This window comes from Anticarsia gemmatalis, chromosome 1, assembly GCF_050436995.1.
Source record: "Anticarsia gemmatalis isolate Benzon Research Colony breed Stoneville strain chromosome 1, ilAntGemm2 primary, whole genome shotgun sequence".
NCBI lineage: Eukaryota > Metazoa > Arthropoda > Insecta > Lepidoptera > Erebidae > Anticarsia > Anticarsia gemmatalis.
Genome location: NC_134745.1, coordinates 9,250,593 through 9,277,103, shown reverse-complemented (window position 1 = coordinate 9,277,103; position 26,511 = coordinate 9,250,593). Strand labels below are relative to the sequence as shown.

At 37.2% G+C, this 26,511-nt stretch overlaps 1 protein-coding gene across 1 annotated transcript; it reads right to left on the bottom strand.

Moving 5' to 3' along the window:
- Positions 1-13: 13 nt before the first annotated feature.
- On the bottom strand, positions 14-26,188 carry dyl (transmembrane protein dusky-like). Its single transcript, XM_076117518.1, has 4 exons — positions 25,968-26,188; positions 17,867-17,915; positions 7,738-7,810; positions 14-2,039 (listed from the first exon to the last, which is right to left on the bottom strand). The coding sequence occupies exons 3-4, from the start codon at positions 7,783-7,785 to the stop codon at positions 336-338; spliced, it is 1,752 nt and encodes a 583-aa protein (XP_075973633.1). The 5' UTR covers positions 7,786-7,810; positions 17,867-17,915; positions 25,968-26,188; the 3' UTR covers positions 14-335.
- Between the last annotated feature and the right edge of the window lie 323 nt (positions 26,189-26,511).

Sequence of the window (26,511 nt, the reverse complement as noted above, 5' to 3'; positions counted from 1 at the left end):
TATTTCTCACACGACACTTTTGATTGGTATGTTTATTATTTAACTTACAGTAAATCTTACTTACGACTCTTTACAAAATTACAACAGACGTATCGACTACAAGGCAGATACAGGGTGCTTTTCACACGAATAAAATAATTTACAAAAACAGTCGTACATATACATCACGCTCATTACAAAACTAAATAAATATTTTCACACAGTCACCGAGCTTCGATCGCGACCGCGACAGCGACGCGGAGCGCCGTCCGACCGGGGCCGAAGCGCGCACGCTCTTTGGATCCGAGTAAAGTTTATGGAACGTCCACGCGTCACATTCGCACCGCTCGCATTTGTTAGTTTGTGTGCTTCACGTAATCCGTTTCGTAGTAAGCAGCGGCCCCGTGGGCACCCTTCCTGTCGAGCGCGCGCACGCGCACGAACAAGAACGCTGCCACCAGGGAGGCCACCACCAACACTAGTAACAGCATCACCAGTCCCGCCACGAAGGACGGCACTGACATGCATATTGTCTCCGGGTCACTCGCTGGAGACTGGATCACTACGGTCTCGTTGGCCGCGGCGTTGTTTAGTGCGAAGTTGACGTCGCCAGGCGCTACCACCTGGATCGTCCGACTAGTGTTGACGTCAGTCATTTCTTGAGCATCACGCTTGTAAATTCGTGTGGGAGTGGATGTGTGTCGCCGCCTTCTCACTCCGACCAACCTCTCTGGCAAGTCTTCGACGGAGCGCGGGCGTCCTCCGAGTGTTGCCAAATTGGCGTGTCCATCGTCTTTCCTCTTAACGGTATTGTAAACACCGCGACGACCAGGAGGCGGTGGAGGAGGTAGATTAACTTCGTCTTCATCTCGAGCTGGAGCCGGAGACGAGGGACTGGGTGCGTTTGGCGTAGAGGATACTTGTGCTTGTGGCGGCGGTACAGCGTCATCGCGTTTTTCCGAGAAAGATCCTGCCGCATCCGCTGGGTGTCGCGGATCCGGGAACGCTGGTGGCACGCCGTACTCGCCGTGCGGAGCCGGTGGCGGTGGTCCGTATTCAGCATGAGGCGAGCTACCTACGCCATATTCTTCAACGCCAATGGTATTACCACCTAATAGTGGCACTCCGTAATCAGCACCCAGTCCACACTTGGGTTCGGGGCAATTGTATCTGCAGACTTGAATTACACACTGGAAGTGCACATTCATGGAGTCGGGGAACTTGAATGCTTGGAAATATGCGAATGACACTACTGATGCTGATGGACCAAAGTTCTTTATCTTTTGGAATTTGCTCATAATTTTAGGTCTCACGACGCATCCGTACTGATCGACAAGTTGTATCGGTGCGCGTTTTCCATCGTGGGCTACACAATTTCGAACTAACATGTCGAATTTATTTTCGTCGTCTTTAATTGCTAGCACCATCGTCATTGTCTGACCTATCTTGACTATGCCAGACACTTCTGAAGCCCAAGGTCCCTTACCGACCTGGATTTGCATCCAGCATTGCAGGTTATCTCCGAGAAAGTTCGCTGTCACTGCATGTAACATGTCCACTTGGAAGGGTCTAAATGTGACTGCCTTTTCATAAAAGTCGTACCACGTGCATCGTAATTTTCTGGCTTGATCCCAAACTTCTTGAACGTAAGGGTCGTATTGAACAATGATCGTATTTTCTACATAGGAGCCGCTAGGTGTTGGACTTCCATACGTCGCAACATTGTGATTAGCAGAACTGGACATACCACAGCTATTGAGGAAAATTTCGAAAGTAGCGCTCAGATGGCCAGTGCCTGGTTTTAAGTGCATACAGTGAGGATCACTGTAGAATCCTTTAGAGAATATCATACCATAGAAAGGACGATCGAATTCTATATTAACACGCATACGTGTTTTCTCACACTGAACTTGTAAGTGTTTTATTTTCGGGCTATCAGGTGTTGCTAACGGCCAAGGATCGTCCGTATGTGAAGGTGGTAGAGGTGGACCATATCCGGCTCCTGTTCGGTGTTCTAGCGGTAACGAAGCCGAGTCCACCGGAGGCTCACATGTTGCTTCCTGAAAACAGAGAATTCAATGTTAATTTGGCGTTACCGATTGTTATCCGAAACTAGGTAAAACGTAAAAAGTTGTTATACGAAGAAAAACGCAGCGATTAAAATTTTAATTCCACTAAATGGATAATTAAGAGAGTTGCAGAGATATGCATATAATGTAATAGCAGCTTTGAACAGTACATTCCAGAGAAGCGTCTCACTCTAGATACTGTGCGCCACGCGAGCGCGTGCGGCGAGCGCCCTCACCTCGCGTCGCCATCTCGCGAGTGGCGCGCGCGCAGCGTTCTTTCCTACTTTCTACACTGATGGATAGCTCGCGCGAGCAATTATAATATTAATCAGTACGATCATATTGCCTAGATGAGTTACACGAATGCTTTCACGATACTTAAAGTTTGCGTTGCGCTATTCAAGTAATAGGCACTAAAATGTCTCAGATCTGACTTAATGTCTACACTTAATGCATGTAGCTATGTGTTACTCGTCTTCTAAAGCTATATTAAGCTTCATGTTTCCAAATAGGAATTTATTTAATTTCACATTTGAAATCAATCTAACTACCTTCTCGAACCATTGCATGATCAACATTCAGCAGTAGAAAATGAGACAATAATTGATATTCGAGCTAGTTCCCCAAGGCTGTGTAACTGGATCGAGCTGTATTTGGATGTTAGCTTACAAAGATATGGCGTGAGAGCTGATGTGTCAGGTGTTAGGTATACGGGCTAGTATGTAAGAATAGCAGCAAGTAGCAGGTTATCGGCGTCAGCGCGGCGCGGGCGGCGGCGGTCGGTGCGTACTGACGCTCGCGTTTTCTAAACCGGTTAGAAATTACCCAGTGATCGAGATTGTGAGTTGCGGAAGAAAACACCGGACCTATAAACATGCGCAACTTTGACAACTAGAGCTTTCTTTGGCAGTTTCCACGTAGGAAGTAACATAATAGAGAAATTCAGTATTTTACTAGAGAATCTAAAAAAATATTTGACAACGAATTCCTTATAAAAGGTCTAAAGTGTCTAAGAAAATAGGAAAACTAAAATGTCTGTTGGGTACCTACATATTTATGTTTCTGAAAAATCTTTGTGTCAAACAACCTCATGTTATAATGAGAGCAACTACGTACAACTAAGTACTATATAAAGCATTTCGTTCACTACTTTACGCGTTGTTAGCCATTTCAAAACTTACATCAGCTTTTAAACCCAATGAATACCGTAAGATATCAAACAAAACTTTCATCTTTATAACAAGAACTGTTTTCATCTCGAAAACAGATGACATTAGTCAACTCATTATACTCATACAAGTATGAACGAATACGTGACTTATATTTGGCATAGCTAGTTAGCGTGAGTAATAATTGTGAGAAATTGATAAAGGCGATTACTGTTGTATGCAAGCGTCACAAGTGCGGGACGACAGGTGCCGGTCGCCGGCGCAGGTGAAAGTATACGCTCAAACAACATCCGTTTCCACCCGAAATACGAGGAATATGCTCCCCCATTGTTCGTTTTAAAGGGATCCGGGCTACTTGTGAATTATATGTTTAGAACTTCTTAACTTTGACTTAATGAAGAACGGTAGATCTAACTTCTGGCATAAATGTTATAGAAACTTTAAGTCTTTACCTCGTTTTGATGTTTCTCGAAATATATGAACAAAATATTGCTATTTAATTTATAGAAAATGTAAACACACAAAAGTCACAAATTTTCTAATTGGCATGTCAGTTGAGCGTAAAGTTAAGCGTAAACATTTTAAATTACTAAGGGCAACCCTATAAAGAAAAAGAAAGTAACCAAGTGTAAAATTATGCTCATTAAAACACCGTTGACATTAAGTAAATTTATTATACTTTTATTAACATGTAACTTGACAAACATCGCTATAAAGATAATTAACTGGAAGACGGTGAAGTGTTACGTAAGGTGAATAAATTCTTCACGTATAAAACCTTGCCTACATACTATACAAAAATTAGTACAGTACAGAAGAAAGTTGTTTATATGAACAAGAATGAGAGGAACCGGATTTTTGTTTGGGTTTTGCTTGACTCAGTGAATCCTAATAGGGTCGAGGTTATTTATGTTTTTGTATTTATTTGCATAACACACTTATTAATGCGCGCGGTGTCCTTAAACTAGGTGCTTAACAAGTACTACATTATTGGAATACTTGAGTAAATGTATTTAACTTGCTGCTACTGTAAAAGCTTGTTAAGATTACGAATTAGATTCAGATCTATCTAATTTTCAAGATTTGTGTTGATAGCGTATCACTGTAATTATTAAACCAATTAATAATCTTATCAAGTTCACGGATATGTATAATTATGTATTTACGCCAACTTCTCAATTTCTGCAAGGAAGCCTAATGCCTTCGTAAAGTCAAGCAGAAATATCCGCAGTTTCTCGATCTGTTTCATTAGTGCCCTGTACATCTTATCGCCCCATCAAATGCTCGTTCGTAATGATCATCAAAATGAGGTTATAAAGTACATCTCAGCTAAATAAAGTGTGCTAGTTCCGTAGCAGCTCTCCCTGCGCATCGCGATTCTTATTGTCTCTACAATAATATGTAGCGTGTGGGCACGTGGGAAGTGTGTTCAGTGCGTGCGCTATCTGATAGAGACGGTGCAACATACAGTCACGACAACCTGTTGTAGAGACGTCCGATTCCGATGATATTTTCACAACGCGAGATAAACGTTTGATTGTAAAACAAAACGGTTGCATGTGATAAAACGAGGCCTACTTAGAAGTACTAGTCGTAAGTCCAATGTTGTTCGACGTTTCGCACGAATGGGTAGCCTCTCCTTGGCGAGAAAATTGTTTATCAAGTAGTTGAAGTAAATGATACTTTATATTATGTTAACAATCCCCGAAATAGACTTTAGAGATGGACCGAAAAAAATCTCTCATAAAAATATAGAACAGCTAATGAATCAATGTTAGGCTGTCATAGTCGGTGACTCTACCTCACCACAAATACAAACTTTATCCTTCATGTTCTAATACTAAAACTAGTTCGTAAATGATGAAGTCCATAGTACTTCAAGACCATTTTGATAGAAACTGATAAAGTTAAACTAACTCGTCAAGTTATAATTACAGCGTTAACTTAATTGCCTGTTCATGAACCACCGCATTAATTCTACGCCAAACCATATTATTATCTGAAATTGTCTATTTACGTTGAGACTAGAGTTATTTGCAATAAATTTTGAAACGTGCCTCCATTTATTTGCCGATCTCATGCTCAACGGTTATCGCTTTCTTGCTAACAAAACGTGTTGTTTACAAGTCATGGCAAATGTCATCATGTGAACTTCGGCACGCGGACGCTCGCAAATCCTTACATACACTTTCCCTTTATAAACCGAGAAAGTGTGTACAGGAATAACAAATATGTGAAGAATACCCATTCTATACATAATATTATTTGTCGAAGTTATTAGAAATCATTTTTATCACGCAGCTTTATTGAAAATTGTACCAAGTCTTTCTAATCGCGTTTATAATTTTTAGGGTTTTAGTCGTTATAAATTCGATAGTTAATATCAATAATGACAGCGCTGGGCTCACCTTTTGATCCTCACAAGGGCAAAGGTGACAATAAACTTAGTGTTTTAAATCTCAGCCAGTGACCTTGTGGAAAAGTAATTTTGTGACAAAATTTCACACTCCAATTTGAAGGTTATTGCGTTCGCACAAATGGCTTAGCCGTTGATTACTAATTACTAAACTAAAGAAGCGGACCATACCTCTTCATTTCTAGCTAGTTTAAGCTTAACTGATCAATTTGCGTAGACAATAAAGCCTTGTCCGGCGATGGTTGTAAAATACTGCCGACGAACGAAAGCGATTGACAGTTTGCACTTTCTTCACCAATTGCTTTCTAGCATGAATTAGCAAGATCACTTTGTCAATATATTACTTCAAGTGCTTTTTGAACTCAAGTGTCGTGAATTAATTTGACAAACGACCAATAAAACAGTCACTAATCTCACCAAACATGTATTATTGTGACATTTTTGACGTATGATAGTGGACAAAATGAATAAATTATCATAAGTTATAGTTTGTCGCCTTTTCATAATCGTATTAAGATGATATCATTATGAAATAGTGTTATCTAACAAAAAACTTTCTTTTCTTTTCTCCGAAATCTGTATCCTTGGAATCATAATGCGATAATTATGTAACATTTCGCAACAAAACATAATGGTTCTTCTGTCTTTTCATTTACACAAGTCGATGTTCACGGCCAAAAATGAAATCTATTGTACAAGACGATTGCGTCATCTCTTTACAAAGATGCGAAATGTTATCAGTGAAAGTACCAGAATAAAAATACGACTTTACGGTCACGGACTGTTTTCTTTTGATAGGCCTTAAGGCGAGCTCACCAAATTTTGTTGCGCAAGCTATAGTGACTAAGTATAAGATAGACATACACATGAATCTAAATTTTGTACGGCTATTTAATACTTTTTTGAATTAAGGCATGATAATGCAGATAAAGTCTATTCTTCGATCAACAGATAGATAGAGATCTCTGATTAATTTATTTTAGATAGAATCTTAAGCTAAATGTGAAGTAAAGTTGTTAAGAAGTTTTTCTTCTCACTCTTTGAATGGTTTTGATTATAAGGCGTGGTTTCAGTCATGCATTAAACGATATTGATATGATGAGGCTATTTCTAATTATTACGCGATCAAACGTTGATTTTCTCCTACGCATTGAATCTATGTTTCATACGCAGTTAGTTTCCAATGGTCCGCTGTTTTGTGTATGTGCTAACGGAATCATTAGCCTAGTTGCCGAGATCGCGAGCGAAAAAAGCTGAATAATGTAAGAGTGTGGAGCACAGCATATAGCATCGCACCGCGTATCAACACACACTAAATGCCGCTTATGCTCCAAATAATTTATCGTTCTCGTTTATAATTAAAATGAGAATATTAAATACGATTTGGACTCGTTTTAAACAGGTGCCACTAGATTATATGACTTCGTTTTGTACAATTTATAGAAGACAGCGGAGATGATAGTTTTATCAGAAATACTAGTAAGACTTGCATTTAACTTCACGAGTCACATTCCTGAACGGATTAGTACCATGAGTAAATTCTGGTCATCGTGGCACTAATGTCTACAATTACTGGAAAAATCAGTGTAGCATGTCAGCGTGAGCAACTGGAAGTTCTAGTGAACAACACGGAGGACTGTTAGCTGCTCTCATATATCAGTGCAAGATTGTTCGACAACGGTACCGCTGACGCTGAGCACGCGTTCGATGATTGGAAGCATACCCGCTGATTGCACACAGTTATTATTTAAATGAGATATCTGTGCTATTATGTCATGTTATTTCTTCAAAAACTAAGTTGGTATACTACTGGGCTACTTATTTTTTCGGGACTTTAGTTTCGTGCAGTTATCTTTTCTTACATTGGGCGTGATTTGTAGGAACTGAAGCCTTATTTCAGCATAATTAATAACAATTAATGGATTTATAGAAGAAACAATTAATTTTTTTATGAATAATCTAATTTTAAGTAAGTAATATATATATAATATAAATAGACTTTAACTATTAAAAGAAGTACTTAAATCGGACGAATTATATGATGAGCGAATAGAAGATGAAAATTCTAATTGATGATCATAAAGAAAAAGAACGCAAGACTCACCTGTATAAGGAGCGCAGCGGCCACCAGCAGCAACCTGATCCTCTTCATGGTCACAGTGCAATCAGTCAGCGCCCTGCAACCAAACACGTTCAGGTAAGCACTAGCCAAGGGCCGTGAGGGCGCGGGCGGCACAGGACATGGGTGTTAGTGGCGCGGCGGCGCGGCCACACCAGGCATAGCGGCAACGACTGAGTCCGTCGCACTGGTGGTGCCGCGGCGCCCACACCCATCTCTCCCCCCTTCTAGTACACACCACCCCACCGCCCGCGCCAAGTGGGGCTGACCCACTGACCGAGTGCAGCCAGCGCCGCCGGAACTGCACCGGCTGCATCTTTCACTGCGACGCGTTGCGCGCGCGCCGCTCCTGTTGCGTCGAGAGGAAACCACGCGCGGCCTTCACCTTATTACCGCACAAGGTCGTGTGTGCCTACGTTGTGCACTTTGTATCTCTCTACAGTATTGGTTGGCGATATTGATCATTGTTGCAATATCCTAGCCCGTATGATAAAGCTTACAATGCTTTTTCTTGAAATATTAACATTATAATATACGACACAGTCAATCCTTTGCGTAGGTCGGCCCTAATATACGAGTCTACAATGCCATACAATAATCATAGGTGCGCGTTTTTCCATAGGCATTTTACTTTGGTATCCTGGTCAAAGCAATGAAAGTTCCAAAATCTGGAATGTCAACTTATGCTGATGTTATAGTAATAGCACTGGAGCTCAAGTATTGTGAGTGCACCGTGTTCGCACAACGTGTGTCCGGGCGGCTGCGCAAGCGCTGCTAGCGATTTCACCCCAGACACTCGATCGCTCGCTGGTTAGAAAGCACAGAAAGTCTCATCTGTCGATCTGAGAATATACTATATCTGCATGAGGGCGTTTACTGCACCAACGAGAAAACAATATCTATTTAATAGATCATTTTACTAGCTTGACCACATTCTTCAGTATTTTTCAGTCTCTAAATTACATGCATTAAAGTTACAAGTTTATAGCATGAGTTATAGCTAGAACATACTGCGATTACTAATAAAGTAAGACTAATTACTAGAGAATTAAAGTAATGACATTTAAAATTGTGAGAGTGAAGAAGACGAGTGTTACATATTTGTTGTGGTGAGTGCGCCCACCTGCCGCTGATAGTTAACTAGGCTAGTCACTTGTAAGAAAGCGGGCCCTCGGGCATTTTCTATTTTCTGTAATCTGCGGCTGTACTATAATAATAGATGTTATAGCAAGCGCGTTCAATTAACCACATCCGACCAGAATTGCCACCTCAGACAGCACCCAATCAATTTGATAAGACCTCGGCGCTACACTTAGCTACCGCAAACGTTGCCCTACTGCGGTTACCACCAGCTAAGAAACATATTAATTTGAAACAAAGTATGGACATAGCTTTTGTAGCGTTTGTATATTTGTTCAGAAATAGTCAGGGTTTTGTTTGATGAAAAATTAAAACCGAAAATACTATAAATGTACGTCGTGTGTACAATATCCAAAAACAAAATTTTGTTAAGGTTTATTGAATCAATTGCTTGAGTAACAACCAGTTAATGAAATGTGAAACTTCGTCTAATTACTTCTTAGTAAGAAGGCGGGAAAGATAAAATAGTATTCTATTATAACACGGATAGACAAATTGCTTATTTTAAAGCAATTTAGTTAACATGTAAATCATCAATTTAGGCTGCGTGTAGAACATGAATGCCTTTAGGCAAAACAATTATTTGCACGCACTGAATAGACGAATCCCTTAATTGCTCTGTCAAAATACTCATTTGTCTGAAATATATTATCAAATTTTACAGTCATTGATCACTGTCCAACCATCTGTGAAAGTTGTTCTCATAATGAGCTCTTTGGAGCTAAACAACATCATAATTTGTGTAAGAGACATTAATTCGTTTACCTAGTACATGTTTACGCAATCATTCCTTTGGTTTTTGTTGCGATGACACTTTTTTATTGAAGTAGACATAGTTAAAATAATGGATGGATGAGAAAACGTGAGTAATGAAGCGTAACAAAGCGTGACGAGGCCCGTCGCTTGCGCATGTCACTGATGCTGCGACTGTGCGCTGGCATCGCCGTCTACACCACCGACCATTGGTGGGGTTGACTTTGTTAGCTCGCATATTAAAAATACATAAAAAGTCATGAACAGATTTCACACGAGATGATCGACAAAAAGTAACGTGAGTCGCAACTTTACACAAAACTTTCCTTTTCTGCCTATCGTTGATCTGCAAGTCAATGCATTCAACATGAGATTTTGTGTTTTCGCAGCAATTAATTTGCACGAGTAGCGTGCAATGTGAATTATAATTGTAGGTAAGTGGTGTTAAATGATAATGAGCAAATTGAAAACTGAACTGTTATGACTGTAGAAAATATTAAGATGTAACTAAACCATAACTTAAATCGCTTCGTGTAAAAGTTATACGTTACATAAATGATGTTACAATGACAGTAATGTTACGCGTAATTTTGAGACTTAACTGCATAAGGTAACACTTTATGAAACCGGCAGTTTGACGGCAATTGTAACATTTCCGGGTATAATCCTGTCTGCGTAATAAATTCTTAGCCAGCGTCTTAACTGTGTGCGCGTGCTGTCGAGAAAAGGTGCCCAGTCACGTAGAGCAGTTAATAAAGACGCGATACAACTTTAACATCTTATCCTGATCGAATCTTTTCACCCATTTGTTTTGAACATCGACCTAAACGATGGTATCGCTTTTGTTTCATAACTCAACAAGCTTATTTAGCTCTACTTATTACTACTGACGGTATATAAACTTTACTTCGCATGCAAGCAAAGTGTGTTATCAATTTGTAATAAAATTGTATAGAAAGTGAACCATTGCATGTTTTTAAAGTTAACCTAACGATGGTTTGGGAGGTGTAATCGTTAATACCTAACCGGTCGATGGAAAAGTGAAAGCAATATTGATAAACAAACAAGCGTGGCCAAATATTTAGGAGAGACTTGCTGATCCGGGATGCTGCCTGCGGGCTAAGCCATCATTCATATTAGAAATCTTGTGAAGCAAAACATTTGATTTATTTTGACACTTTGGATCATAGTGTCCATATCGGACGTCGGAGAATTCTTGTAAGTTTTACGCTAATACGTGACAAAATTCTTGTTGAGACAACATTTACGTTGTAGACTTGTAGAGAAACTTGTAGACAATATTGCTTCATCAAAACTTTGGTAAATTTAAATTTGCAACAATTTCAATGATATATTTTCCTTACTACTACGGAAAAAATTGTTCATGGAAATGTATTCTTTTTATATGTTTTATGTAGACCCCGACCCCTTTTTCCAAGATGGGGGACAAGGATGATGAGGACAAACTTGAACTTAAGTTTCTATTTCCCCCATACATAAAATATAAAATTGGGTCCTCTGAAAAACACAACCGTAAGGTAACTTTTCACTGGACTAAATTATATTCCGAAGAACCAAGGAGTAATAAATGATTGTAGGTTAGTAATGAGTGTAAAAGCAGGCAGAATAATTTGTCAAGTAATGTTTCCTCTACAAACCGGTACGAAGAAGATTTATTTGAATAGAAAACACTGGTTGAGTCAGTTGATGTACGCGTGCATGATGGGCAACCGTAACACATTAAATCTGTTACTTTCATCACATGTTACTACGTATTTTACTTCGACTATGCTTTCTTCTACACACCGCATAAATTCACAACAATATAAAAGTTTGACTGAACTGGGGTGGAACAATATCGTCTGAAATATGAAACTCGGCTATCTAAGTATAATTTTATTTTAATTTTGGAGTAAATTACACATTGAAGAATCTTAGGTTTTGTAGAACAGCTACATATTATATTTGAATAAAGGCTAGGTTAAATTTTTAGAAGAAAAACTAGATTTAAAAAATCAATAGACACAATAATATGTAACTATACCCCTCTACTGAAATAGGAAAATAACTTTCGGTTGGCTCTCAAGTACATTTCGTTAATGGAGGTATTCCACCAAGTAAATGTCGATAAATTATTCAAGCAGCACAAGTGCATGAGAGGTGATCAGATCTACAATTACGTTAACGTTTGCTAAGTCACTTTCGGCTCTGATTAACTAAACGTGGGCGAGACTGCTGCGACTTTTAATTGGCCAGTAACGAGCTGAAAGTTTTTTAATTAATGAATGGGAATCGCTTAGAAGATCAAGACTTCTTCTCCATTATTATATTAGCATACATTGCATTTAGAAAGCGAGCGTGTATTTATCTACGGATTTGCTTGCTATTGTTTAAAGTAGCCGAGAATTAATCAAAAGCAAAGTAAATTAAGACGCGCATTCGTAACATAACACTAAATTTCTCTCGCGCAAAATTGTAAAAACGACACATAATCTGTCTCTATTGAAGCGTTTCCAAGTAAAGGCATGATTCGCTAACGTGTGCAGCGCCAATGATACGAGACTTGAATTAATCTGTGAATGTACGTAAAACAAGCTATTGAATTGTTTAACTAGCTTTCATTTCTGATGAAAAACTGTGCTTGTCATTTTTATGGTTATGTTTTACGATGATTGCCATTTTCACTTACAGGGTCAACGAACAGTCATGGGAATATGGGAATCTCGTAACAGAAGGCCATTGTCGTTTAATACAGACACTAAATAAACGACGATTTATATAGTACCTAGGTATAAAGACTGGCATGTAATTAATGTTTTATGTCATAAGACTGAAAGTTCTGTTATTATTACAAGAAAAGCCTATCGACAGCAACATATCTAATCCGGTAAAAGTCGATATCTAAAAAAAGAACAACAAAATCCAATCGGTAATCGGCAGGCGTGTGTCCGTGATCTCTTAACGCCAAATTCTTACCTCGATACCTCAATTGTGTTCAAATATCTCACTTAATTTTCACATCACGTACTACAGGTACCTAAAGTTGTTACACATTGCGCTGTTGTCGATAAACCACATTTATTTGGTTTGTAAGTTGATTCTTTACTTAGAACTTTACTAACTTCGCAATTTTATTGTAGTTTTAGAATTTGTAACTATTAAATCGAATGAATTTAAGCATCAATATCTAAGCTTTTATAGTTCTTCAACAATATCGATTTAAAAGAATAGATTACGTTAGAGCATGAGATCAATAACGACGAGGAAAATGTGGCTCGATTTAAAGAAATGACGGTAATCAGAGCTATTACAAAAGAAATGTAGAATCTAGTGCAACATTAAATGACTGACCAAGTACCTAATTACTTAGATTAAACGAACGCTCGAAGAGACTTATGATTCACATTATTTAGAAACAGTTAATTATAAATTATTAAGCAATTTGACAGAAATGTTTTGTCTTCAATTGACGTGACAGTGTTTAAGTAGAAAAGCTTGTTGTCGATTTAAATGATTGATTGTATGCGTAACTGAACACTTGCGTATCGAACACATATCGCGGTGACGTATTGATTAGGTGATTCGCTAAAGAGCAACGTGGGCTCAAGGTTACGCCACGCAACACTTTCACCGGTGTCCGCAGTTCGTTGCTCTCCGAATTCAACGTCTCCGTACTCTCAGTATCAATGGCCATACGCTCGAACTCGCACCTTGGGGCGTCCCCAAACAAACACAAACAAAATTCCACTCAAACCTCATGGCCATAGCACCCAGTTCCGGACGGGACGGTGCGCCTCCAAGATGCTATCCGTTGACGTTTACGTTCAATGCCCGTGTTAATGGTATCGAGAAACGTAACGTGGCCCACTTTCTCTTTTAAGCACACGTTGTCTCTTTCTTCATTTCGTATTGCGAGCCTCGAGAAGCGAGACAGCAGTATTTAAGATGTTTCGTTGAGGAAGCTGGGCTCGCTTTCTTCGCCGCACTTGGCATTGGAGGTGTACAAAATCCGGTAACTTTCGTTGGCTACGAGCGATTGTGTGGATTCTGTGAGGCGCATTAGTGCCGGTCGGGTCTCGACGTCTCGTTACAATTAGCCGGTCTTTCATGGTTACGTAACGATTATTTTATCAGTTCGGTAACAGAAAGTATTTGTTGACCTATGATTATATAGTCAAGTAGTCTAGTCGATCAAGTAAATAGACCATTACATTACCATTATTACACGTAACCTTTAGATTTGACTCTATAAAGATTTATGGTTTTGAGTGACTCGAATTCTTCTTTCTAGTTTTATTTGCTTGGTGATGTGTAGGTTCGTAAAATATTCGGTTCACATATAATAAAATATATATTGCACTTTTATACTATATATTTATTTTTAGTGGCTTCACAGTATCAGAGATTTTTAATCATAAAAAAGCTAAACATTTCATGTTATACCTACTACACCTAGTAAAAGTATTTGTGTTTGTTTTATATAGGTATTTAAAATTAAATACCATAATACAGACCTAGTAAGATCAGAGCGCCTAAGATATATTATGTACATAAGAAAAAATAATAAATCTATCTGGACACCTCTATAAAACTCATGATTAAAACAGAATGAGGAATAATAAAGATTGGAAAAAGTTTCGATGTAAACAAATTACCTACAATGCCTATAAATTATTTTCTCCATTCGTATATTGATGTCAAAAATGAGAACGTAACGAAATAGAATTTGTTACAAACTTACGTAAGTTCTAAAGTTCTGTCACACAATGTCATCATTATATTCACATTATGTTACATTCACAAATTGGTTAAATTGTGAGTACTACGACTGCGTTTAAACTTGTTTCAGCGAAAGTGCTATTTAAAGTAAAAAAGTGCCTTTAAAAATTAATTAAGTTATATACATGGCCAAATCTATGTTTAAAAATGACATGTACGATATTTAAATGCCATTAAAAAATCTATGACTGACACTTTTTTAAACATGTCCGAACACCATGTATTTTTTTTAATTTCTGTATTAATGGCCAGTAAATTTATTATAAAGTTTTTAAAGTATAAAATTAATATGTTGCGGTTCTCGTGTGCCAGATACGTCACTACGTCAGCTATAACAGGCCGCGGTGATCGTTACATGACATGTTTCTAATTGCCTCCCGAAGATCTTAATCATAGTTTACGCGAGTGAAACTGATGCTAATCTTTATTAGATAGGTCCGTCATGTTTGACCTAAATAAAGGAACAACAAAATATATATCGTGGTCAAGCAAAATAGAGCCTTAGGTGATCCATGTTCTGAACTCTACCAATTAAGTTTCGAAATGCAAAGCTAATTATGGTAGCCAAAACAGCAACCATAAAACTAAAATTGCTCAACTAACCACAACGTGCTCGAGATAATTTAATACCAAAATATAAATAAACTCTTTAATGTGTCGATGTTAGTTCTACGCAAAGCCGGGTTCAGCTTCCGTATCTCGAAGAAATTGACCCGGTTTTCTGAGAAAATTGCCTTATTTGCATGAACCTGAAGCTGGTTAAAAAGTATATCGACGTCCGCATACAATGTAAACGAACCTCAACTCTTGCAAACGTATGATTAATAAATTTTTATGAAAGGCAATTAAAACTATATTTATATTTTCTTGCTTTGTTTGCCGGAAACGTGCTTGTCTACGACTAGGCCTATTAATTATAATGAAAGTTAATAAAATTACAACTTGCCGTAGGTTAAAAACAAAAATGTTAAATGGAACTTGTTTATGGGAGATTAGAATTGAAATGGAAAGTGAGTTATCCAAAACGAGTTCTTTGAGCTTATTACTAAACGCCATTGTAATGGATTTCCTTCCAATATTTCCGTATAAGTAAAACCGGATCTGCGGTGAAACGTCTCGCGCCTAGGCTTTTCTGGTTAACCGATACCCGATATCGAATAACAGATGTATGTTAGTGAAATCTACTTATTTACAATTTTATTTATTATAACAACAGTTTCTTTACGCGTTGCTATTATGATAAGAAATTGAATTAGACGTAGAAAGTGCACCTACTAGAAAGGTATTTGTTACTATCTAGTGTCAAAACGTTTAAGTAATGATGTTGTGACTAATTGGATTTATGTATTTGATTTACGAGGTTTTCGTTTCAGACAGTAAATAATTTAAAACAGATATCGCAGTTTGGATTTAAGAACTAATGTGTATTAAGATTCTCAATTATAGCAAAATGTATAAATTTTATTGCGGTTAGATTTAACTGCAATAGTAACAAAACGCTCTAATAAAATTTCTTAAACCATTCAAATGCGTTATAATACTGAGTTTAATTTGCATTATAATCAATTATGTATATTATCAACACATAGGCAATATTAAAATTTTATATTATAATTATAATAGGCTACGCTCTTGTCTACAATGTATTCATGGAGTAAAAATAATGAAACGCGTCTTGAGAAAATAACAACTTTACAAGTACATCTTCATAAATAGCTAAACAGGCATAGGAACAAGCTATCGTATTAAACAAATTAGCAGGTAATTTTAAATGTTTATGTAAATGTAATAAAATGAATGCATGTGACCGACCCACTCCGAGGTATTACAGCCAGTAGGGCTGTAGGCGCATGTATTATCAGCACTCACTAGTCTTTATCTATGCTAATAGATGCGGCGCGCGTCAGCTCTACTGCATTATGCAAATTCACCGCAATCATCTACTGGTTTTTTCTAAGTGGTCTACCTCTAGGTATTTAGGTTTTGGTAAAATTAGATTCTAATTTATTGATGTATACCTACATATTTCAAGTCAGCATAGCACGTTCCTTTAGGTGACTATATGCTTAGAGGGCTGCAGGCTACAAATGATGATAAATAATATTTAAATGAAATATATTCAGTAGAAAATTAGACACGCGCCAGAATAAAGTAATTAGCTATCTAGCAAGAGAAACACAAACAAGTTTAAAGTCATAATTACGAGCGCAGTGGAATACAAAACGTTATCAGTGTGAGTGATCTTCACGCGGCCGGAACAAACAGTGGGAAAGAATGATTTATGTGGAGTGCAGCAATGGCGAGGAAGAGAAAGTCGGTTCACGTTTACGGGCCAAGGACGAGGGCGTCGCTCCCGAACGTTGTGTAACGTCGTGAGATAATTTATTGCGTCGGTCAGTGGCGCCCGCGCACCACGGTCCACCCGCCATCGTGCCAGCCACAGCGGACGTTTATGACGAAACACGCGGTTGCCTCTCAAAGGACAATGACTTTGAGGTTCTGGCTGACCTATCATCAAACGCTCAGAGCTATGCTTTCACTGTCATGAGAAAATTTGAGGGTCAGCTTGATTGTTCAAATTGTTTCCACTAAGTCACGTAGGAACGTGAATTAGACTTATTTGATGTAGAGTTAACCTTTAGTGTACGGGAATGCTATTATGCTTTTATTGTTTTCTTTACGGCTTATTATACCGAAATAATGCTTCGAAAACTATTCTGAAATACCTTGAAATGTAATTTCGCTTAAAAATTCGATACATTAACTACTATCAGCTTTCTTATTTTTATTAATGACTAAAATAATAAGTTTTGAAATTAAAAGCTGTTCAATTGGTTTTTTAATCGCAATATTTTTATCACCGATCGTGTAAAAGTTTATTTTTCGTTTTAAATGACATGTGGCTAACGAAATGGAGGAATGAAATGTCAATAATTTGTCCTTTATGTACTTTCACTCTCGCGCTTACACAAAATGGGCTTACAGATGTTGCATAACACAGAGCGCTCGTACACTCGTACGCTGGTACTTGCATAGGTAATTACTCAGGGTGAAAGTCGATATATTTCGGCGAGAAATGATCGAGCGCACATAAACTATGGCTCACTTTCAGATCTTAACGAGCGTTGCGTAACTTGCGAGATTCAATATAAGGCTAGATCCAAATGTTACGCAATGATGACACATGGAAAATTATTCAGATTTGACTTTTTATTAATTTCTCTGATGTTTCTACTTTCGCAGATATAAACATTAGATAGAAATGAATTGGTGATGTTAATTATTTGATAATAAGAACCTAAGTAACAGAGAGATTGTCACCAACATAGACACACAACAAAACAACAAGAACGGTAAATAAAGGTTATAAACAGTTGTATATTCAAAATAGATAAACGATTATCGATGAATTTACTAAGTACAATAATTAAAAAATACTTACAACAATATCTTGGTGACATATATTTATGAGTGAGCGCAATCAAGGAAGCCTGGAACAAAGAAAAACCACAATTAATTTATTGTTCAACTTAAAATACTATTTTGGACTACAGTCGAATGCACTTAGTACCTATTAACATAGAGCTATGTATAGAATATAAACAGCCAATAAATAACAATAAGCTTCTGTTTGGATTGTTAATCACGCAATCAGTCGGTGCCGTAATCGATCGTTGACACAATTCCTTCAACTTCGCATTGAAAACAATACACTGTCATTGCCAAGATTTTTTATGGTATCGACTACTTTTTAACAAATATTATAAATAAATGACAGAAAAAATGTTAAATAAAGAGAAAATTAAATACATTGATTTATCATTTTAGAACTTGGAAGTTACACGTTTCTCGTAAAAGTCAGCTAAGTAAAACTAGCAGCCTCACTTGACTTGATAGTTTAATGTAACATTTTTGTGTAATATTACTCTATAAAGGTTAAAATATTTAGTTACTCTGAAAGTTATGCTAGTTATTCAGAAGAGAGGTCGTATTTGTAATATTCTGATTGACGACTACAATATCACATATTTGATATTCGAAACCGGCTAGACTTAGGCAATCTGAATAAGTTATTACGTTCAACTAAGGCTGTACCATTGTTCCATTATGATGTCATAATAAACAATAATAATCTATTACCCAAGTAAGTTATCTATGGCGTGCATTGTGAACAGTGAAATCGTCCTTGTGACAATGTGGTTTGTAGACAATAAGTCTACCTTCCTGCACCGGGAGTTGTGTCGCGGCGGAAATACGCGAAAGTGAAAGCATGTAACGAAGGCACACGAACTGTTCGCTGAAAGGGATCGCGACTTGACGTACCGTGTCGCCTCCACATAAAACAATACTTATAATTAGCCTCCTTGTTTCTAATTGAAGTTGCGTCTAACTTCTATTTTGAGAAGTCGTTTGAAAGTAGCTTAAATGAAGTTAAAAATGTAAGTCTAATTATTGTTGAAATATTTTAAAAGTAACGAATAACTAATTGTCTACTGGTAACAAAACGCAATGTTCCTAATTAGACTGCTTCAAAGCGTAGGCTTCATTAAATGACGCTAAGAATAGACTCTATAGGTTCTATATCCATAGGCAACCGCATCTCCCATAAAATCTCGAAGGCTACTTTCATAATTTAAATCGGAACTAGTCTGATTGTAGAAATGCATATAAATTAAAGATATAACAACTGTGGCTGAGCCTACAGTTGTCGAGCGAGTGGAACTATGTGGAGTGATCGTAGGATGGATGTGGTCTGCAACTACTCGTAAATACGAGATGAAAGTGGTGAAATCTTTAGACGGGCCGCGAGAAATCGCCGCTGTAATAAATAATGCACTAGTTCGGTCTCGCAAGCCCTTAGAACCACCAACTGGTTCCAACACACGAGTAATTCGACAAGAAATATTGACAGTACTCGTTTAGGCGCAGTCGAATATCGACAAGTACCTTTCTATTTAGATAATTGCCGGAAGATTAAGCTATTAGATTAATCGATTCGATAAGCTTTGGTAACGATGATACGTAACATTTAGAAAATTAATGATGACTTATGAGATACAGAATCACTATTATCAAAATTTCTCTATTAAGTACCTACGTCATTTAAAAATAAAATACATGCGGACTCATAATATTATGACTTTTATCGGACGTCAATTTAATAAAACGTATGAAAGTTGAAATTAAAGAAAATAAATTACTTCTCAGCAAATACACATTCTTACACCCATTAGGTAAACTGCGTACAGTAAAGATTTGATCAACTGGTCGAATAGCTTCAATTGATTGAAAAAATAACATGATTCGCGAACCTCCCATTTAGAAACGATCTCATAAAAACATTTTAGCATATCTTAATTCGTATTAAGAGCTGTCACGTTAGTGCTAAGCCGATTGTAATCTCTTTATTAATGTCCAGTGTAATTACAGACAAGTGAAGTGAACCGACGTTGTCGCTTCTGACTACTGTCTGACATTATAGTGTCGCTCTCCACCATCAATATTAGTATTATTAGTACGAATCAATGGATCGAAATATGTTTTATAAAAATAGTGTTTATGTTACTTGTTATAAGAGTGTTGGTATAAAGTGAGATGTGTCGCTGTCACAATCACCACATCCGCCGTCTCACCGTCCAACCAAACTCATTTGCCGTAACACAAAACTTCACGTCATAATTGGAGCACAATAATTTGATATACTTTCTCCTATCTAACGTTTAAATAATTCATAAAACTCAAAACATTCTACACATATAAATTCATACACAATTTTAATTGAAACTTTCAGTTTCTAGAAAATTAAAAATAATAATGCGGTATCTCCTACTTAAACTATGCTTCTATAAAATTAACTTCAAGTGTAACGGATACTGCAACTGGTAAATAAAGACCTTCTAGTTAGCGTATCGTAAGATATTGCCAATTAATTGCACAAATTATAGGTTGTGCTTGTTGAGGAACTTGATACTTCCATTACATGTTTCTTTCAAAAGGATTAAACTATAAACAAATGCATGCTCCCATAAACGATTTAAATAATAAGCTTGTTATAATTAACTCAATAGCTAGCTAAGCTAAGTCATTACAAGTTTAATGGGTAAGTTGACACTCAAAAGCTGTCACCGCTATCCCGAATGTAAATAAGTGTTGGGCGCCAAACAGGTATTACTCGACCGGTAAGTGGAGCCAGTATTGACGTGAAGGGGGAACTTTCAAGTGTCCCTCCTAATCACTGATAGAGCTGCATAACAAAAGTGAAATCTGTAGTTTCCCCGCGCCGTAAGTGTTGCGCGGGCGCACGGATTGGGAGCGCATAGGGGCGCTATCACAGACTCTCGTTATATCAAACATACGGGTGCAGCTCGTTTGCTGGCGACAATTATTACATACATTACATTGTTAGCTTACAAATGAGATATGGAGGCGCTTTCTAATGATATATTGCTGTTATTACGAAACGTTGAAATGCTTCAATAATTAAATAAATCGCAGAAACGGACCACAGACGTATAATTATGTTCTTCATGCTAGATGTCAAATTACACCTGCGAATATAAAATGAATAGGTTTTTAAATGCGAATATCAGTGCTTGTATCTGTGGTAACGCGAACGTTTAATCGGCGCCTCGGGGCGTACACTCGGTCCGATCAAAACAATCAGTGGAAAGCTGTTAGTAGCTGACCACTGTTCGCATAACCGCATTCCTCGTGAGCCTCATCCGATGACAAAAAAAATTACATCAGCTCAGTTTAACGCGGATGTAAGAAGAGATTATATTTCTCTCAGTTCTAAGAAACGTTTATCTTAGTTGTTAATTAATTGAATGCTCCGGTAAGCCATGATTAAACATCATCGTCTGACAAGATAATTTTACTAGTCAATGTTTGAATTAAGGCTATTTATTTTGATAGTGAAACATGGCAATTAATTTTAACATATTAATGTTTTCAAAATAGGGAAGTTATTATTACGTTTTTGTGTTTAATTACTATTGAAATCGCGGCTCCTTTTCTTTTATGGGACTGTACACTCATAAACGAGGTGTTAATGGTCATTTGTATCCATTTAGTATATTTTTTAAATCTTAATGGTCTTTAACGGTTAGTCTAAGGTTAGAACCGTTGTCGGCAGTCGATAACGCTTCCTAACGATCGATAAAAGCGATCATTCTAATTCACGTTACGTATTCGCGATAGATAGCCCAAATACTTGAACTAGAATAAAGTTAGATGTGACCCTAGCGATTTTTCCTCTTTTAAAAAGTATCGCACAGATCGTTAAGTCAGACGATAAGAGATCATAAGTTTGATTTTGTACTTATTCTTATCGCGAAAATTTTACGTAATTTATTTAAAAATCTTAGAATGAAGTTCAGCCAAATGATCAACATGCAGGCTAAGGTACTATTCATGTATATAACATAATGATCAGTATTATCGTATCGTATAGGAACATAGTATGATATATTTTGATAGCATTTGAGGCCAATTATCACAAGTAATTCGTCTTCAGAGATTAGCTGGAAACATTTACTTACAAACAAACCTACAGTACAAAGTGTGAAAATAATGACCCTGATTTTGAACTATGCAGTGTTGACTCATTTCCCAGGCAAAAGAAATGAGTCCCACTTGTGATGTGACTCGGTAACAATACTGGGCTCACTTCGCTTCTACATTGCGATCATGTATGTACCTACTAAAACATAGTTTAAACACATTGTACCTATCAGTAATGAACGAGTTTTTACTATTGATAAGTTGAACATTTTAGGTAGATGCATACATTATTTGTAAAATACTAATCATGTATCTAGAACAAAATTGTCACTTATGATGCTAGTTATCTAGTTCTTTGAGGTAAAAGTATTGCTTTTTTAAAATAGAAGTTTAACAATATTCAGTTCCTAAGAAAAGACTTCAACGAGCTCGGCGATCCACAAAAATGTTTGACAAATTTTAAGTCTGCCAGATAGTTTATAATACAGAATTAGTCACTAATATTAATGTCATTTTATTTTAGACATGTATGTTTGAAATTAGTCAAACATACTTTATGCAAGCAAGGTACTCAAAAGCAATAAAAGCATATAATATTATTTTTTTATTATTGCCATCAAAAACAACACGTACTTTCTTATCACTGGTATAATAACGAAAATATAAAGACATTACAATAACCGCAAGTTACCAAAGCTTTTCTTTCACCATTATCTCAAATCAAATAAATGTGCACATAAAAAGCTCGATGCACTTAGTGTAATATTTTTCACTGCTCCCAATCCATGCGTAAGCGCAATTACGAGCAGTTTATGGGTGACAGTGCGCGGTGCCGACAGAACCGGCCTTGTACTAACTAACCTGCCACACCACCACCCCTCCGACACCGATCTAGATCTCTGACCTAAAATAGTACTACAATTTCCCTTATCTTTACGACTAACTTCACGTCTATATGAGACACGGGCAATTTAATACTTTAAGTGGCGTTTCACCGAGTTATTATTTCCTCACGGAACTTTTGTTGTTAAAACTAAACTATTTAGAAATGTAGGAAAGCAATCTGTTCGTGTAATAACAAAACAATTTGAGTATCGGAAATGGTTTAGAAACTTTCCTTAAGTTAGCTGGTAGAACGAAGGTGGTCGAGATCGCATGTCTATAAATGTCATTTACAGGGGTATTACTTAAACATTATCGGATTGTGCTGACGGGTGCGGGTAGCGTCGAGGAGTGCCCCATGGAGCTGACACACTGACTCGCTTTCCACTGGCGATGCAATGGCGGCGCGAGACAACCACGCATGCTATCTATGCTCACCACATTACACACTCATCTCTCACTACTCGTACTTAACACAATAGTTACCCGTCATTCAACTAATGACAACTATTAATTACAACATGCGAGTTAAGAATTTAAGATCCTTAACGCTTGTCTCTTGCTTAGCTTTACGATCATTATCTACAACTAAACAACTTTTGATTGATGTAGCTATTTCTAAATCTATACAATGAATAAACTGTCTTATATTTCTCAGGTATTTATGAATGTTCAACTTAAATGTTAATGTGAAACTCCCGTTGTCCGCCCTTAAAAGAAAGAAGCAACTACGAATTAATTTTTAAGTGAATGCGTGTAAATTATATTTTATATTAGTGTGTTGCATGCAGTATGGCGCATCTCATTTACAATACAACATTTTTTTGAGATTTAAGCCGTCTTGACGGAAATTAAAACTGGGCATGCTCATTAACGCTTTCACTCTGATGTTTCCGTTACATTCGGACATTATCTCTTTAACGTGAATCCTATACTGTGAAAGTGAAAGTGTCCGTTAATATATAAATATGTAATAATTTCATTATATTATGTATCATAAGCCACGGTAAAAGCGATCTGAATTTCTAATTTATAAATAAAATATCGTAATAAATGCATATCGAATAAATTATACGTAACATTTAACATAATGTAAAAGTTATGGCGGTTGCGTAATGTGACGCATGTTCGCAAAAAACTCACTATTTTTAGTATTCGGATTATAGAAAGCTATCTCCATTAGTTAAACGCGAACCGTGACAATGTGGACTGAATGTAACATGGAGGTGGGGCCTTGTTTTACATGTTTTACCATAACAGATGAACGCGGACTAAATACCTACGCATTGAAAAAGTTTTGCGTAATTTTACTAATGTATTTGTTTGGAGATTGTTTTAAAAAGTGTTTACATCGAAGTACAAAATACGACAGTCCTCTAAAACACATTTGCGACATAAGTTTCAACACAGCACTCAACAATCCCAGGAGATGGCAAGGTACCGTGACGCAAACGCACTTACAAAATCTTGATGCATTCAAACAATGGAATGGGAAGTCCTACTGTGTGGACGAATTTCGCAACAAACCGCCACACACGGTAATAACTGCCGGGGACTTTAGCACATCCGTTGTTCGACAGATAACACTAATACGCATACAACACGCTTCGCACTTAATGACTTGAACAGCGGCACATCCATAAAGTCGCTCTTGCAGATAATTTTAACCACTCCGCCTCGGAAGAAAATTAGAAAATGACTGGCTATTAAATGTTACTATGATTATTATGTGACGTTTTCTTTAAGACTTCTTTCTTTTGTATTGTGAATTCCTTGTATTCTATAGTTAATGATACGACGTCTATCATTTTAGGAATACATTTTTTTACGGGTATGAATTAAATGTATTAATCTGTTTAGCGCAACTTTGCTCATGTGGCTTTTGACTTTTTAGTGCTTATGATAGTTCGATTTGGTTCAACAATAATCACAAAAATAACCTTAATATTCCATCTATATCTCATAAGACTAAACCTATTAAAAGATATATTAGTAAAGCTTATCGGTTCTACAAATATATTCATAAAACTGTCTGTCTTTATCTAGTGCAACTTAAATAGGTCTTGTGAACGGATACAGTAAAAGTTAGCCCACTAGATGATTCACATCTAGTTTACATAATTCAATTTGTTTGCTTCATACTAACTGAATAGCAGAAGTCAACCGTGTAATTAATTTTACAGTTAAAGTAAAACTCATGAAAAAGAAAATTACAGAGAAAAAAATCTTCATACTTAAAAATTTTGGGATCTACTTGTCCGTAGTTGTGATACGTACATAGTTACAACGTGAGCAAAAAAACTAAACCTTAGTTAGAGATAGTTTCGTCTATCGGCCTTTCAAACCTATTTACTTCCGACGACTTCCGCATTCACATGAGTATTAGTATTAACGTAAATGAGGAACCCCGCGGAACACCTATAAAATGCGAGCTGTGTGACGCGTGGCCTACTTTCCACACGCCGGCTACACCACATGTCGTCTCACCGAGTAGCTCTTAATGCTACCTAAATAAAGGACAAATTGCCATGTTCCATAACAACAATTACAAAAAACGTCAGCTGCGTACAGAAAAATCGTTGAACACATGCAAATTGAGTGTATGTGTTCAAATATTCGCGATATGCGAAGAGATAATTTCGTCGAGTGTAAGTGAAAGTAAAAATTATGCAACTTTCTACAACTGAATAATAATTGTTGGGAGATAACATTTTTACGCATAATTTTGCGTAGCTATGTATTGTTCCAGCGTAGCAGCGGGCGTAGAACGGCGTAGACATCGTGTAGACGTCTCGATCGGGGTGACAAAGCTTAATACATTAACAAATCATGCGGAAAATTCATTGATACTGTATTCGGAAAATGTGTAGTAGTATTTCACTTTATTTTATTGCAATGCTAAACATGTAACGTTCTTATTTTTTGTTTAATTGTACTTGAATTTCGTGTAAAAAAACACAAATAGCATTAAACAATTCACGTATTTTTTTATGAATTGCAATTGAATCATTAAGACACAATATTAAAATCATTTGAAGTTTTGAAACTATCTGCAAACTCTGTTAGAAATCATAGTCTATGTTTCACAACATTTCATGTCGAACACAACACATTTTTCAAACACAAACCGTCCATTATAAATCCACAAAATCCTGTACCTTTTCAGGTGAGCCGTGCAAGTTCCAGACAGAAGAAACAGATTCAGGATAACACAGGCAGCTACCGATCACTGTTCCAGAGTTCTCACAATCACTGTCACAGTCTGGGTGTTATGTTCATGTATCACTTTCGTTTTCGCGGGCGCGTGTGTTGTCGCGGCGCGCATGCTCTGGCGCAGGTTCGCCGGTGTGAAGCGCACTGGTCGCGGCGGCCGCCCACCGCGCGGTTTTATACGCGTGAAAGTCCGCGCCTGCATCGCTCGCTGCCTCTATCCCGGATCGAGCCGATTTGACGTCCATTTGGATTTTGAAATCCTTTAATGACGCCATACATGTCATCATCATGAGTAGTCAACGTGTGGGCAACTGCACCTTTGTCATTAAGGAATTCCTTCCGAGTTTAGACATCATGATTGGGTGATTGTTGTGAATAAGATTCGTTGTTTGTTGTGACAGAATCACATCAATCTTAGTGTTATGAAAAGGCGGTTTTAAAGGTATCAATGGTACTTATGTTAGTATTGTTGCATGTCCCATGTAACAC